The 14,893-nt window shown below is 35.2% G+C and overlaps 2 protein-coding genes and 1 long non-coding RNA gene across 9 annotated transcripts; 2 read left to right on the plus strand and 1 right to left on the minus strand.

Annotated features, from left to right (window-relative positions):
* The first annotated feature begins 877 nt into the window (after positions 1-877).
* Positions 878-2,592, plus strand: LOC113298219. 5 transcript variants are annotated; one of them, XM_026546908.1, is made up of 4 exons: positions 878-1,033; positions 1,824-1,931; positions 2,034-2,098; positions 2,184-2,592. In XM_026546908.1, exons 1-4 carry the CDS (start codon positions 935-937, stop codon positions 2,329-2,331), a joined length of 420 nt encoding a protein of 139 aa, XP_026402693.1. In that variant the 5' UTR covers positions 878-934; the 3' UTR covers positions 2,332-2,592. The 5 variants fall into 5 exon arrangements, 4 of the variants coding, with proteins under 4 accessions (XP_026402693.1, XP_026402695.1, XP_026402692.1 ...); XM_026546910.1 differs by having other exon boundaries at positions 2,189-2,592; XR_003334091.1 differs by having other exon boundaries at positions 1,828-2,098.
* A 154-nt stretch (positions 2,593-2,746) lies between these two features.
* Positions 2,747-6,463, minus strand: LOC113298218 (26S proteasome non-ATPase regulatory subunit 6 homolog). The gene is made up of 8 exons (XM_026546906.1): positions 6,193-6,463; positions 5,991-6,105; positions 4,530-4,620; positions 4,272-4,417; positions 3,939-4,158; positions 3,738-3,846; positions 3,421-3,589; positions 2,747-3,275 (listed from the first exon to the last, which is right to left on the minus strand). The coding sequence occupies exons 1-8, from the start codon at positions 6,326-6,328 to the stop codon at positions 3,101-3,103; spliced, it is 1,161 nt and encodes a 386-aa protein (XP_026402691.1). The 5' UTR covers positions 6,329-6,463; the 3' UTR covers positions 2,747-3,100.
* Positions 6,464-8,384: 1,921 nt separating this feature from the next.
* LOC113298221 lies at positions 8,385-11,482 on the plus strand. Of its 3 annotated transcripts, none has more exons than XR_003334094.1 (3): positions 8,385-8,466; positions 8,582-9,695; positions 9,984-11,482. It is a non-coding gene; the product is annotated as an uncharacterized LOC113298221 (long non-coding RNA). The 3 variants fall into 3 exon arrangements; XR_003334093.1 differs by having other exon boundaries at positions 8,582-9,690; XR_003334092.1 differs by lacking the exon at positions 9,984-11,482 and having other exon boundaries at positions 8,582-9,877.
* The last annotated feature ends 3,411 nt before the right edge of the window (positions 11,483-14,893 follow it).

Here is a 14,893-nt window from a genome sequence, read left to right on the forward strand (position 1 = left end):
ATCAATCACTGGTCATGGGTAGATGAAATCGCAGGCCTTTGCGAACTACCACGCTAAAGTGCATAAACATTAGAAGAATATATTTAGTTTTACGGAACCAATCCCGAGGTTCGGCGAGAAACCCTAAAATCGCACTTAAAACTATTACATTGCTCTCTCTGCGCTTTATTTTAAACACCAACCTATGACATTCAGGATTCACAATTCTATAATGAGTCGGATTCGATATTTGCGCCTTTTTTTTTAGAGAGAGATTTCAGTCTCTATCTTAATTTGAGGGGTGGATTATATACTTACTAATCATAATGTCAATGTTCCTCCGCAGAGTGTTGCATAACCAACATCGTAAACATATTCAACAATCATATATAATCATATCAAAACTAGTCATAAAAACCCAAGATGACCAAACTTGTGATACAAAAACCCCACTCAAATGTTGGGATTCATTAAAGCTCTATCTTAAACTAAATTATACAAAAACACCAAAATTTTAAAAAATTGATACAAAAACCTCAAATTTCAAAATTGGTTTCATCAAATTTTATGATGAAACCAAAAATTGGTTTCGTCAAATTCTATGAGGTTTCATCAAATTTTGTTTTTGGGAGTTTTTGTGTTACTATTATTTTTGTGGATTTTTTGTGGATGGATAGTGACTCCTTGGAAGTTTTAACTCGCGGACCGTAATCATATAGATTAAACATATTCTCTAGCGCGTGCACATTGAATAAGAGTTTCACAATTTACAGACCTGGTAAGAATAAACACATGACATATGTGAGACTTATTTGACCAAGTCAAAGTTGCCTTGAGCTAATGGAATTCTTTGGTGGTCAGACAGAGAAACCGTCTTAATACAACAAAGAAGAGTAAAGAAAAAAGATTTAGTAGAACGAGAATAGAAAAACCCTAATTTAGAGTGGATTTGGGGATGAATCAATTGCAGAGGGCTTTCCGAAGAAGCATCCACACGTCTCCACAACAAACAACTCCTCGTCTCACTAAAATCTCATTACACCCTCCCAAGACTGTAAGTTCATCCCCCTCACCCTCTCTCAAATTGCCTAACCATAAAGACATTCAGAATGATATATTAGATTTTTATTGTTTTGTATGATCTGGGTATGCTTTCAAGATCTTTAGTGTTTCACTGGAGATGTGTGTTTCTTAGCTCAATCTCTGAGTTTCATGTTTGATTTGAGTAAGTAACCGAATATGTAGTCAGAATTACCTAAATATGTAGCTAATGCTTTGCTTGTTATTGAATAGCAGTAAGAATTCAATTGTTATGAACTTCGCAATTCACTTTGTATGTCTTGTAATCTAGCTTTAGAGTGATTATACGTTTCGAATTGAAAGAACATTTTTATTAGAAATATAGCCAAGATTGATAACAATGTTGTCCAAATTTGTGGGTTCAGGAAAGTTCAACTCTTAAGTGGTATGTTGTGTAAATGCATATTATGATATTTGGACTTCTAGTGCATCCTAAGAGGCCTTAAGATTATCTGGCTCAAGAAAGGATTGATACCGTAGATCCTTGTTCACTGTTTTTGGATTCACAAATGTTCTATTCATCATCTGCGTCTGAAAAACACCCCAATATCTGTTAAATGCTACTCTGGGTTTCAATATTTGATTTCTGGCTTTTCTTGTCTTTTCTTTTCTCATGTACTGCCAAGGGTTTAATAACAAGTAACATGTAACAGAGACAATTAGACTACTGTTAAAACTGATTACGATTTTAGGAGGTAGTTCTTTTAGTAAATTTGCAACTCCCACGCACCTCACTGTGTTTCATTTGATCTTTTGTGGTTTAGGTAGAAGTCGAATTTGCAGATGGGAGTGCCTTCAATTTGTCAGCTGAGTTTCTTAGAGTGCACAGCCCTGCTGTAGATAGTAAGATTAGGTCTGTTGGTGGCGAAAAGGTAAAAATTATGCTTCCTTTATTGTATTCTTTTTCACAGCATCAGCAGTATTACAAGAGTGTGATTGTCAACTTACATGTTAAAATCATGTTTCTGTCTTGGGTGATATATGGGCGACGGCACGTTGGTATCATGTCGGCTGAACCCATTGGAAACTACGGACTAAGGTATTTAGGAATTTGCAACTTAATTTTTTTCCTTCATTAATCAGAGTAATATTTATAATCAATTGCAAATTCTGTGACCTGGCAGAGTAGCTTTCGACGACCTGCATAAAACTGGGATTTATACTTGGGATTATTTCTATCATCTTGGAAGCAACAAGTTTACACTCATGAGGAATTATATAAGGACCCTGAAAAAGCATGGACTCTGCCGAGACCCACAGAGAAGACAATGACCCAGAGGGCCTTAGGTTCTTCTTTGGGGCCAGACTTTTGAGTGGCTTAATGACGCCTTTTCTTTGTAGTCCAAATTGTTGTCTTTTCGTCAATATAGAAAATGCCCCGGAAAAGTGTGGATGTATTTGCAAGAAAAAATAGACAACTCTCAGTAGAACTTCAGTGTAGAATCTCAAACGAATGCAAATTCTGTAACATTGTGTTCTGTAACTTGTGTTGAATATCATTCATTAATGTAATCTTACTGAGGTCTTTTTGGAGCTCTGTACGTATACAAAAGCAGTTCTATGCTTTGATGATTTCAACAGCCAGCCATGAATCCAGAAAACTTACCTTCAGAATTTGTCTACGTTTTTCGGCCAACAAAAGTCACGTGAATTCTAAGAATCATGTCTAGGCAAAACCGCAAAACCATAAAAAAAAAACAGCACTGTCAAGAAAACCAAAAAAATCTTTACTGCCAAGAAAAGCTCGCAGTAATTGAACACAAGGATGATATGAAAGTAATATCAACTTAAACCTTCCCCCAGAAGGGGAGACTGAGTTCTCTTTCTACTTCACCGTATACTAACTGGATAGAAAGTAATGAAACAAACACGCACATTCTTGATAAAAGAAAGAGCACACCTCAGAGTGTCTAAAGAGATTGACCACTTGGTGCATCTTTTAGATCCTGAAGTATCTCGTTGCATTGATTACTTCCCGTCATGAATAGGTTGTGTGCTTGTTTCCAGAAACAATATTTGCCAGGGTAACTGGGTTCATCTCTCACAGATCAATCACACGAGACAACTTCTGGATCCTGTTCAGCAAGAAGTCTCCTTGCTTGATGGTTGCTTGGTAGAGTGCATTCTTTGCATCGGGTCTGTTTGTTTCTAGAACTCCAGCAACTTTGTCTATCTTGCAGTGTAATTTCCCTGCTGCAATAAACCGAGAAAGTTCCCTGTGCATCGCATACAAGAATAGAAAAAAAATCAGATCCGCACCCTATTAATACAACACAATCTCAAAAACATAAAGGGGGACGATAATGTAACACGCTTCACAACTATCAGAATGTTGGGAAAAAACTATAACAGAATACTTACAAATCAATGAATTCAACTGTCACTCCAAAAGCAGTTGCCATTGCTTCCATTGTTACACTCTTGTAAGATTCCAAAAACTGAGAGTAGACAACAGTTCGGACTTCCCTCATGTAATACCGAAAATGGGGGTGCAGATAGCGATCCAATTTGATTTGCTCCGTTAAGCCAGCTGAGCAATCATACAATTGCAACGAATCATTACTAAATAGTAGATAGACAATACAAAAGATGCTGCAGAATCGAGATAGCCCAAAGAAGTATCCCCACGACACCCACATTTAAACTCCAACTTCAGAAAACTAAGAGACAACCCTCACCAAATGCTATGAAGAACGACTTGTACTGGCAATCATACAGAGAGTTCATAAATTCTGAGAGATGTGGAATCTTCCCTAGCACAGTTAGTATTTCTGGTGCATCAACCACCTGCCATACAAAATTATTCACCTTGAGAAAAACTAGCAAGAAGCAAACACAAAATGAGATAGAACCACATGTAATGAGGAAATGCAATATACCTTCTGTTTCAGTGAAACTCTGTCTAGTGATATAATGCTAGTAAGGACAGTGTAAAAGATGAAGGTGTCATAGGATAAAAGCTCATAAGTTGTGAAGGTAGAGATGGAGTCAAGGAACAGATCAGCAGCTTTCTTAAAGTTCCTCGTCGACATGCAAAACAAGCCTTCATACACCTTCAACCGATTCTTCCTCTCCCAATCACCTCCCTCATCAAACAAACTGCTATCATTATCCAGTTAGTTAAGGGATTTTATGTTAGAAAAGCCAAGGATGGCTCTAAAAAAAGGAAGCAGAGAAAATAAAGTTTAAAAAAAAATGGATTTTTGTCTCACTTCTTAGCTTTATCAATACTTTTGGAGATGAGATCAAAATCCATGTTGAAAAAACCCATCTGCAGTGTATAAAAAACCAAATCCATCTTTTGTCCCACGGCAACTGTTTTGCTTTCAGTCACCTTAAGCTGCTCCAATGCTTTTTCCTAATGGTACGTGTTGAAAAGTTAGCCAGAGAGTTACAATTCATATAGCAAAACCGGTTGAAGTTAACTAGGAAAGTATCCTGATACCTAATACATGGAAAGAAATACATACCTTGTCACTAATTCGAATAAAGAATAAGGATTTAGCTAAATGAGCTTCTCTAACTTCGCTTTCACCTAAGTTCTCTTCAGCATCAGCAACTCTGTTTATTTTAATCAGATAAAAAACATAGTTATAATAAAGGGACACCATAATCTGATTGCAGAACAACCAGGACACAGCTCCTACCCATGAGAGATCTGAACAGCTTTTTTTACACCAACCAGACCATTTTATACCAATAGATTTTACAATCCTCGAGGACTATGACCACAGCCAAAATAATGAAGAATATGGATAATAAGAATTACCCAATGTACTATGTTCCTTAGCTAATGAGCTGGTCTTGAAAACAAATGAACCATAGTATTCATATGGTATGGAAAATCAAAAGAAGCTATTTTCTGAATTTGTGTTATAGCTATGTCATTCGTTCACAATTTGCTTTAAAACACTGAAGCGGTTATAGTGGCAGATATAAAGAACCGGGAATGGAAGACAATAGTAGATCAAAAACATTTGTTTATTATACATACACAGGATTCAAGTGTAACTATGAGTTTGCTTGCTGGCTCGGGAAGAACAGATATCAGTGCATAAAACAAGTCTAACATAACAAAATTCAGTGAAAGATATAATTTGAATTACGCGTTCTTAGCTTTTTTTTTCCTTCCATGTCCGTTTCCCATAAAAATTGGTAACTCCTACTTCGACAACCCATACTTCAGTTAAATAAAATTTGCCATAATATTCATTTAGAACTCCACAAATGCACCATCAAATCAAACCAAACCCGAACTGAATCGTCACAATATGGTCAAGATCAAAGCTAGAAAATTCGAAAATCAACACTTGTTTTTCATCCCTGAGCGAGAGACTAATTTGTGGTAGGCACAATTTGTGAGGGTTTAGAATGTTAATGTAGCAGCAGATACACAGGTTTTTGAACATTCATAAAGGATCAACCTCAAATTGTGAGAATGAACCATTACATTAAAAACAAACAAGCACTAAAAATGGCACATTGGTCATAAATATTTGCACCACACACAAATAGTAGATGACTGTATGTGAAATGAAAACAAGTTAATAGGCAACATAAAGGAAACGACCTAACATTCACCCTAAGTTTTGTTGAATATCTCTACAAAATCCATCTAAACTGACAGAATCACCACCTAATTCCACTAACACCAAACCTAATTTGAATTGCCGTAATTAGGTCAAGACCAAAAAACATAGAGCCTTATAGGCTTTCAAGTATATTTATCAGTAGGTCTTTCCTTGTTCCCAAATTCCACATAAACTAGGTTTAAAGTTCACACTACTCATGCATACTTCGATTGACCTAACATCTGCCCTAATTTTCCTCTACAAACTCTACGCATACGAAATCTCAGCACATCCAAATAAACCCAAAATTAAAATACAGAAAATTAGGTCAAAATCAAATTCTTAATAATGGTAACTCACTTTTCATCAATTTTCTTTAGTTCTTCAGCATTCTTAGCACGCATCGACTCGAGAAGCTTTGGATCCATCTCTAGTACATTGTCTGCAACTAGGGATTCATAAAGTGGAGCCATATCTGTATAAAGATCAAAAGATAAAAATTAGGGTTTAGAATTCATGAGCAAAAGAAAGAACCAGTGGTTTTGAGTTGGATTGATTTTACCATCTGATTTGACGGCATCTAAAACTTCTTCACGGAGTCGAATTCTATCGATATCTGAAACATCCGGATGAGTTAAGTGAAAGAGTTTGTTAGATAACACTAAAGATTTCTCTTGCTTTTCTTCTTGGCCTTCCATTGATTCTGATGATTAACACTTCTATCTACTGTTTTTCTTCGCTTTCTCTCTCTCGCCTTTTTTATTTAGATGTTTAGCTTGAGCGAGAGGAAAATCTTATTGCCATTTTTCTGTTTGCTAAAATAATATACAGGAAAATACAGTGATATGGTGTGACGCTATGCATCGGAATAATATGTGCAAACCAGTTACAGATTGGAAATCGGAAAGTAGAGGTATGAAAATGACTTATTTCGAGTCAGACTCAGATGGTATATAATTTTGTAATCTTATAGGCTGTTTGTTTTTCGATATCTGAAGTCGAAAAGTTAGAAGTCGAAAAGTTTGTGAAGCAAAATGTTTTGCTTCTAGGGATAATTGGTGAGTACTCACGTTTTGACCAATTTGGTCTAACATTTGTCCGACGTTAGTGTTTAGTATCTGGATTGGACGTTGACCCGTGTTGACTCCGCTAAGTCATGATTTATGTTCAGAAATTATTAAAAAGTTTATGTTAAATTATATTATTACACGAGATTACAATTCTACCATTCACTCTACTAATTTTTACACGATAACCATTCAATATTAACCATACTTCTCTCACCTTCGCCTCCTTCTCCAAACTGTAGCCTCCACCACTATCATCCATTTCTCTGCTACCTTCTCATTAGCAGTGCAACCATCGATTAAAAGGGAACTGTAATCAAATGGAGATTCGGGTTAAGCATGTCTTTAGTATGCAAAACCCAAAAAAATGATAGGAAATCACTAGATTTCTTTGCTACAGAAAACAATTGAAACCATAGATTCCCATTGCAGATATGTCATCTGTTTATGTACCAGTTGAATAGGTGTTCTTGTTGTCGTGAATCTCTGATGAATAGGTTGTATTTGAATTAAAAAAAGCAACGAGAGAGTGAGTTAAAGAGGTGTATAACCATGTTTCTTCTTCTCCGTCTGTACATCTCTGTTGAAAATCGACAAAATATTAGGACATGTGGGTTAGTTATGAATTCAAAATCTCAATAGAAAACAATGGAAATTGTTTTTTTATACTTGATTGATCAAATTGGTCATACAATTTCAACTTAGAAGCTCTGATTTATCATGGGTTTGTCTTCAATTTGGGAATTAGGGTTCTTCAATTTGGGGAAGAACCTCAATCTAGGTTTGAAGTTTGAAGGTACTGTCATGGAGGTGAGACCGAGAAGAGGGATGAATGTTTGATGTTGTGAGTTTGGGTTGCTCGAGTTACAGAAGTTTGGGTTGTGTTTTAATGAAATTGTGGTTGCATCTAATTTTGAAGTTGAATGAAGAAGAAGTTGTTGTTGTTGCTGCTGCCAACGAAACGGAGGAAGAAAGATACAGAATTAAGGTTAGTTGATGTGTAGATCAGGACCGTATACTAAATTATTTTGATTGTCACCATCGGATCTTAGACCCAATTCAGGGGTACATTTGTAAACTCATATTTTTTACATTATTTTTATTTTATAAAATTAACTAATGTTTGGTCAACGTCCAGTCCAGGTACCAAACCTAACATTGGACAAATGTTAGACCAAAGACTAAACCTGGACAAAACCTGAGTACCAAAGCCCAATTATCCCTTGATTCTAACTTCTGCTTCTCCAGCTTCTGGTATCCAAACGCGTTATTAGCGATTTATGAAAGTTATTTCCTACAATAGTATCGGCCCAAAATCTCCCCTCCTTTAAAACACTAAGTCATATAAGCTCCCACGTCGCACGGTGAGTGTGACACCCCCCTCAAATTAAATGAGATAAAAGCTTTCACACATAGCAATTATGGAGAGGACAAGTGGCGGGACTCTATTGGTCGGAGCATTAAAATTTGAATTACACTTCGTTTACACCTTATATTTAACTGGCTGTTTGTAACCCCGTTAGCCAAAACGTGGGTATACAACACTTACATGTAGATTTTCAGATAAATACTTACTTACACTTGGTTCACACCAAATACTTAACTGGATGTTACTCACGTCCGTTAGGTATACAATACACACGTCTATCAAACTCTAAACCTAAGATAACTAAAACCTAAAGAAACCCAAGCCTCTGTGTCGTCTCATCTCTTATTCTTCTCAATCTTCACTTTCACCACCGTCGTTTTCACTCTTTATCTCTCTTAGGGTTTGTAATCTCCTTCATTCGTTGTTCCTTCTCAGATCAATTATTATCCTTTTTTTTTCTTATACTGCAGGGATGCGGATTTGATAGTGTTGATGTTTATTTCTTTTTTTTGCAGTGTAAGTGAGAGATGAGCAGCTGCTGCGGCTGTCAATTTTGAATTAAGAGAAATCAGAGATTTCGATTTGTAAAAGCGTGATCTGAGAGATGATGATGAATTCAAGATGGGTTATGTCGAATTTGTTTCTACAACAAGAATTGGAGATGTTCATGGGAAGTGGTTTTGATGGGTGATATTTCTGGGTTGATTTGGATTCAACAGAAAAGAACATCATGGAGCTTTTTCGTGCTGAAACCATACTGCTTAAGGTAACCCTATTTAAATTGGTTTTGGTTTTTGAAATTTCGGTGTTATTTTTTGTTTGTCACATGATTTAGAGTCCGCGAGGTGGAGAGGAGCTTTGGTGTGATTCGAATTTGGTTTTGGCAGCAAGATGATACAAGTTAAAATGAAGTTGAGCATAAATTTTGTCTGCCGGAGAACCACGAAATACTGAATAATTTTAATTATGAGAATCCCTTGGTATTCATTGATTTTTAACTATAACTCTATACTTTAATGCAATAATTGAATGAATTAAATAATTAAGCATTTACTGGAGATTAGGACATGATTTAGAGTCCGTTAGGTAGTGATAGGCTTGGGTGTTATTCGAATTTGGTTTTGGCAGAAAGATGATACAACTTACAAGTTGATATGAAGTTGGAAATAAAATTTTTCTACTGGAGAACCATGAATTATTGAATACCATTGTTAAGTGGATCAGATTTCGTGTTAACTGATGTGCAACCTCTGTAGATGAGATTCTTAGTATCGGTCTGATTGATACTGGAAATGCATTATGCTTTCATTATAAAAGAATATCGGATTGGAGTGCAACTAATTCCTGTTCCATGCCATAGCACCAGCAACTTCACTTTAAGCATTGGTGCTCTAGATCGGGCATACAACCGTGCAAATAAGCAAGGACTACAGGTTCGCGGAGTTCTCTTTCCTAATCCTGCAAATCCAGTTGGTATGAGTCAGGAAATTATAGACAGCTTAGTAGAATTTTGCAGGAGAAAAACATCCACATCATTTGGGATTAAATATTTATGGGTCAACATATGGAGATGAGGAGTTCGTCAGCATGGTCGAGGTTCTTGATTCAATGGATTTTGATAATAGTAAGGTTCATATTGTTTCTCGACTATCCAGTTTTAATTTACTTCTTTGGGAGATTGAACAAGCATGGAATATATTTTTTTAACACTTTTCTCTTGATTCAGTTATTTTTATTTTTTCTGTAAGTATTTATGTCCAGTACTTGAGTTTATGTCTTGGGATAAAATATCGTTTCAAATTTTGTTATAAGTTTTGAAGTCAAATTATTATTTTTTTCTTCTTCTTTATTTTGAATGTCCGTTGTTTTGATTCTTTTAAGCTATTGTTGACTCTTGCTTTCGGTACTTGACTAAAGGCTTGAGGATGATCGGGATCATTATGGAAACAAGAAGATGGACCTTGCTGGTCCTTTACTTGGAGGCCTATTCTGGAATCTGTTTAGGAAGTTAACAAGGGATGTCAGGGGTTATGTTCAGAGGTGGGTTGATAATTGTAAGTTGTTGTTTTCGATTGAATGAGGAGTTTAATGGGTTGAGGTGGTGTTAACTGTTGTCATTAGTTAGAGGACATGATATGCGTAGGAGTCAGAGTTGTATTTGGCAGAGAGAATGCTCGAGATTGCAGCCGAGAGTTCTGCGGGGAGAATGAGATATAGGAACAAATGGCGTAATTGAAGTATGCAACTGGAATGGGTGCAGATGTAGATGTCGTGTATTTTTATGAATGGTTTGAATGGCGTTGTGAATAATGGGTTAGTGGTTTATTTAGTGAACTGATTTAGATGAATGTTAGGTTCCACAGGTCAAGAAATGGTGAGTTCAGATGAGTTGACCTTGAAGGGTTTTGATGAATTTCAAGTAAAGATGTAAATACAGTCTTGAGATGAGATAAGAAGCCACAGAGAGTGTTACTATGTTGCAGTGTGGTTATATATAGGGTTCTGCAGGTCTGAGTATGGCAATGATATTGATGGTTGTGCTGTTACAAGGTAGAGAAGACAATAGTCTTGAGTTTGTTATGAAGCTGAGGTGGATGGCAGATTGGAATTGAGATGTGTTGTTAATGAGGGAGTGAGTAGCAGTGCAACTGGTAGACAGTGGAGGGATGGCAATGGAAAAGGATTTACGGTTACTGTTGCAAAGATGAGTCTATGGTGGTTATGTAGCTGATTGTAGTGTTGAAACGAATGGGTATTGCAGCTGAGGAGTTGGCGGTTACTGTCATTACTATGTGCATTGTTTTGAAATGAAATTACACGGAAAGAAATCTTTGAAGATTAAGATCACTGGTGATTGAACCTACAGAATGAGCTTAGATATTTTCATTTCTGGAAAAGTTATGCACTGACAGTTCCACAGAACTGACAGGCCTAAATCATTCAGATTACTCAGTTGACTCCCTGACTCAGTTGTTATGACTCGGTGACTAACTCACCATAGACCTTGACTGAATTGACTCAGTTGACCGGTGATCGGCTCCAGAAACCCGTGTGCCTACAGTACTTCTATGCCCCGAATATAATATTTGCGTAAATGATGGTGGATGGTTTTCGGTTCTGCCCGGAGTGTAGCACGGGCACAAGTTAGGTTAACTAATCGTTTTTATACTGCATCTGATGCATTTGCATTATTGACATCTACATGCAGTGATAATTGGAAACGAAAATTTAATTGAGGACTTATTAAATCAATGTTCCTAAACTTATCAATTTTCATCTTGTCGAGAAGAAAAAAAACTTAGTTGCAGGGTCTAACAAAAAAATGACAAATTATTTTTTTAGATTACTAGGTATCTCAAAGGCCTTACGGCCCCGGCTCAACCTCTCATTAGCATTAAGCGTCACGTAATCATCGGCATCCGTCACATGATTTTTAGCTTGATAAGTTCCGTAAAAATATTGTAAAATATCAATAATATGGTTGTTATCCAGGTATCTCCATTGATATTGTCCGGTTTATGTTATCTAGGTTTCACTGTTGCTGATTTTTTTTAAAAAAAGAAAAACCTTCATATTGCCAGTTCGTTGATTCATGGATAACTAAATGGTGGTCATTGAATATCACCTAGGAAACATGGAAGTCAAAGTATTATGTGACTTTAAGTGGATGATGTTGAGCGTTTTTATCTAACAAATTAAGCTTAAGCGTGGTTTGAACAAAATTGAATTGCTTACTTAGAACGAACAAATGAACAATTCCAGTATTTGATTCAGTAAATTATTCAGAAGAAAAAAAATCTAAGAATTTTGAAGCAATAAGTATAAATTTTAATAAAGCAATCTAGAAATCTATTCCGAAGAGAAAACAATTTAATATCAATAAAAATTAAATTACCAAAACAATAATAAGGTGAGTAATGCAAAAGCTATTGAAATTGTTGCTCAAAGTTAATGCCTTCGACACGGCCAAAACCTGGTGAACTATGCACACGATAAAGTGAACATATAAACTGGAGTTATAGCATACTTACCTTAGATCTATTAAAAACTACTCCAAAACGTGAGTGAATATGACCTTGACCTGTCCAAGCATATTTTTTTGGGCGTTCCATTATTCTTGTATAGTTGTATTATTTTTCGAGTAAAAATTTATCTATGCCGGGAACTGAATATGCTTTCTAGATATTGGTTGAATCGGTGTAGATTGTGTTTCTGTTTCGATTTTGACTTCTTCAAATTTTCATGGATTGATGTCATGTATTCGTAAATGATCTGTTCAAACCCACCTTGTAGAAAAAGACCAATGTGTGCTTGTTGTTTAAATATTGTTTCTATGACCCGGTCTCCTAAAAATGTAACCATGTTCTTGACAATTTCTTTAATTGTTGAATCGCTGTTATTTTCCCCATATTCAATCGAACCTTCATTCTTCAAATAAGCCTCGAGCATCTTGCATGTGATAGTAAGATGTCAATGTTGCAATAATAATTCTTGTCACTCTTAACTTGATCAAAATCATGCAACATCAAATACTTAAAAAATGTAACACCTTTCTAAACTTTTTTTATTTTCTATATTGTTTAAATTTTTGGGGCGCATACTCTTGTTTTGGTTTTTTTGCATAAACTTCCACACACTTTTTTGTTTCAAATTCATGTTTAAACATTTGTTTTTATATTCTAATGACTCAATGGGTTTAGATACTTCAATTAGTTCTTCAGTTTTTCTTCGTTATTAGAATTTTTCGGCTTTGATTAAGGACCCAATAAGAATCCCGCAAGAATTGATTTCTCTTTCTTTTGTTGCATAATGTGTTATTTTTCTTTCCCAACATCGCTATCAGAGATCTTAATCCTTCACAAAATCTAATTACTCTGTTTTCAAGCAATGATTGTATTTTCTTGTGTCTCCATCATCACTCTGCCTAATGTTCCTGGCTTAATGTTTCATCATTGTATATTTTGTTTATCCATGGTTTTTCAATATACGGTTTATTAATTAAATACTTAATAATTCTCAGTTCACATTTATGTTTTCAACAATGGTTCAGTCCGTAATAAGCCCATTTAATTTGGAAGAGAAAATTCAACATGTTGTTACTTGTTACATTCTCAAACTATGACTTTGGTATTTTGTAACATGTTTGTGGTTGTCTAATACATGGGTTCTTAATTAAATATATTTACTTGATTTTAAAGTTTAGTTTCTTCATTTCTAGGTAAATATTTCAGTACAAAGGGCTAAGAAAAATACTTGATTATGGGCAAGCAAACTGACGATCAACATGTAATGAAATTTAACGCTCAACGACGGTCGATGTGCATTATGTTTTTGGTTATCAATGAGAATCATTTTCCATGCCTCGACCGATGCTTAACCAAATTAGTTTGACTGCATTGGACAAACATGGTGCTCAAATGAGAGTTGTTATATCTATGTAATATTATTGCAAAATTTAAAGACATAATTTTCTAAAATATGAAATTCAAATAAGATGAATCTGCAGTCCACGGTTCTTTATCTAGTCCACCACTACTATAATTTGATGTTTAGATTGCATTGAAGGCCGCATTGAAAAACTTGTGAATGGAATTAGTTAAAAGTTTTCTTAATAAGTTGATGTTGTCCATCAATCAAATAACCCATAAGCAGGAGAGATGTGATGGGTATTGTAAACATAACCTCAACTTGATTCCTTTCTAAATCAATTAGAGAACCCATTCCTCACTCTATAGAATATTGGAGAAATGGAAAGAGTCTGGACCTGTTATACTCCCAAGTCCCAAGATATCCTTCACTTGTGGACTTCTCTACCCTGCACACATTAATATCATCGCTTTGAAAGACGTCACTAAGAATCTGAAATATCTTGTTCCATTTAGATGTTTCCCAAGTACCCCTCTTAATTCATGTGTTGCACTATGTAATAATGAGCTAATAATATTACTATAGTTAAGAATTAGAATTTTACAGCGTGCTTTTTGTGCCCTAGATCGTGTATGTTGTAAATTTAAAAAAAAAAATTACTTGATATTCTCTGACAGTGTTAATTTAATATGTTAATTTCATACTCCTCAACTTGATTCCTTTAAACGTGTACCTTATATTACTGAAAATTAGCTTTCAAGATAATAATCAGAATAAGCTAATTGATTAGTGACTAAAAGTAAAATTCTCTAATGCTTATATCTATATTCAAAATGCTAATATCTATAATCCAATTTACAGGTGTTATAGGATGATTTATAAGAACGATATTTAGTTGTCATAATTCAAAAACAAAGCTGATTAGGTCGGTTAAGGTTAGGAAATTGTCAGGATTAGGAAATTTAATTAAATTACGAAACTTAGATATTTGTCGAAGACTCGAAGTAAATAGGTCCAAATTTCTTACCTTCCTTTGACCACACGGGCTTTACCCACCCACCCACACAATTACTTTCAATTATTTTGTTCTGCTTTTTGGACCATCTTAATGCAATATTTCATTTCTATGCAATTTATTCCATAAAAATCATAAATAACTCGACATATTCGCTTTAAGAAAGTGCATGATTTCCATAAGAGTTATGTATACCCAGTAGAAACAATAACTGTGATTCCAGCTAATTTTGAACCCCAAGTCGTCCTTTCAAACGTTTAAATTCTACTCGTTTCAGAAAACTTTCGCCTTCAAGATCTCATTTGACGCAATGGTCTCATGTACATTTATTTTTAATAACAATAAGAAGATTATGAGGATCTGAAGATTTCAGAACTCAGAAGCCTCTCCAACTTTATAATCTTCGACTCTTCGCGTCCTTTACTAATATCTGATTCAAAAGAAC

The sequence above is a fragment of the Papaver somniferum genome, chromosome 7 (assembly GCF_003573695.1).
Source record: "Papaver somniferum cultivar HN1 chromosome 7, ASM357369v1, whole genome shotgun sequence".
Classification (NCBI taxonomy): domain Eukaryota; kingdom Viridiplantae; phylum Streptophyta; class Magnoliopsida; order Ranunculales; family Papaveraceae; genus Papaver; species Papaver somniferum.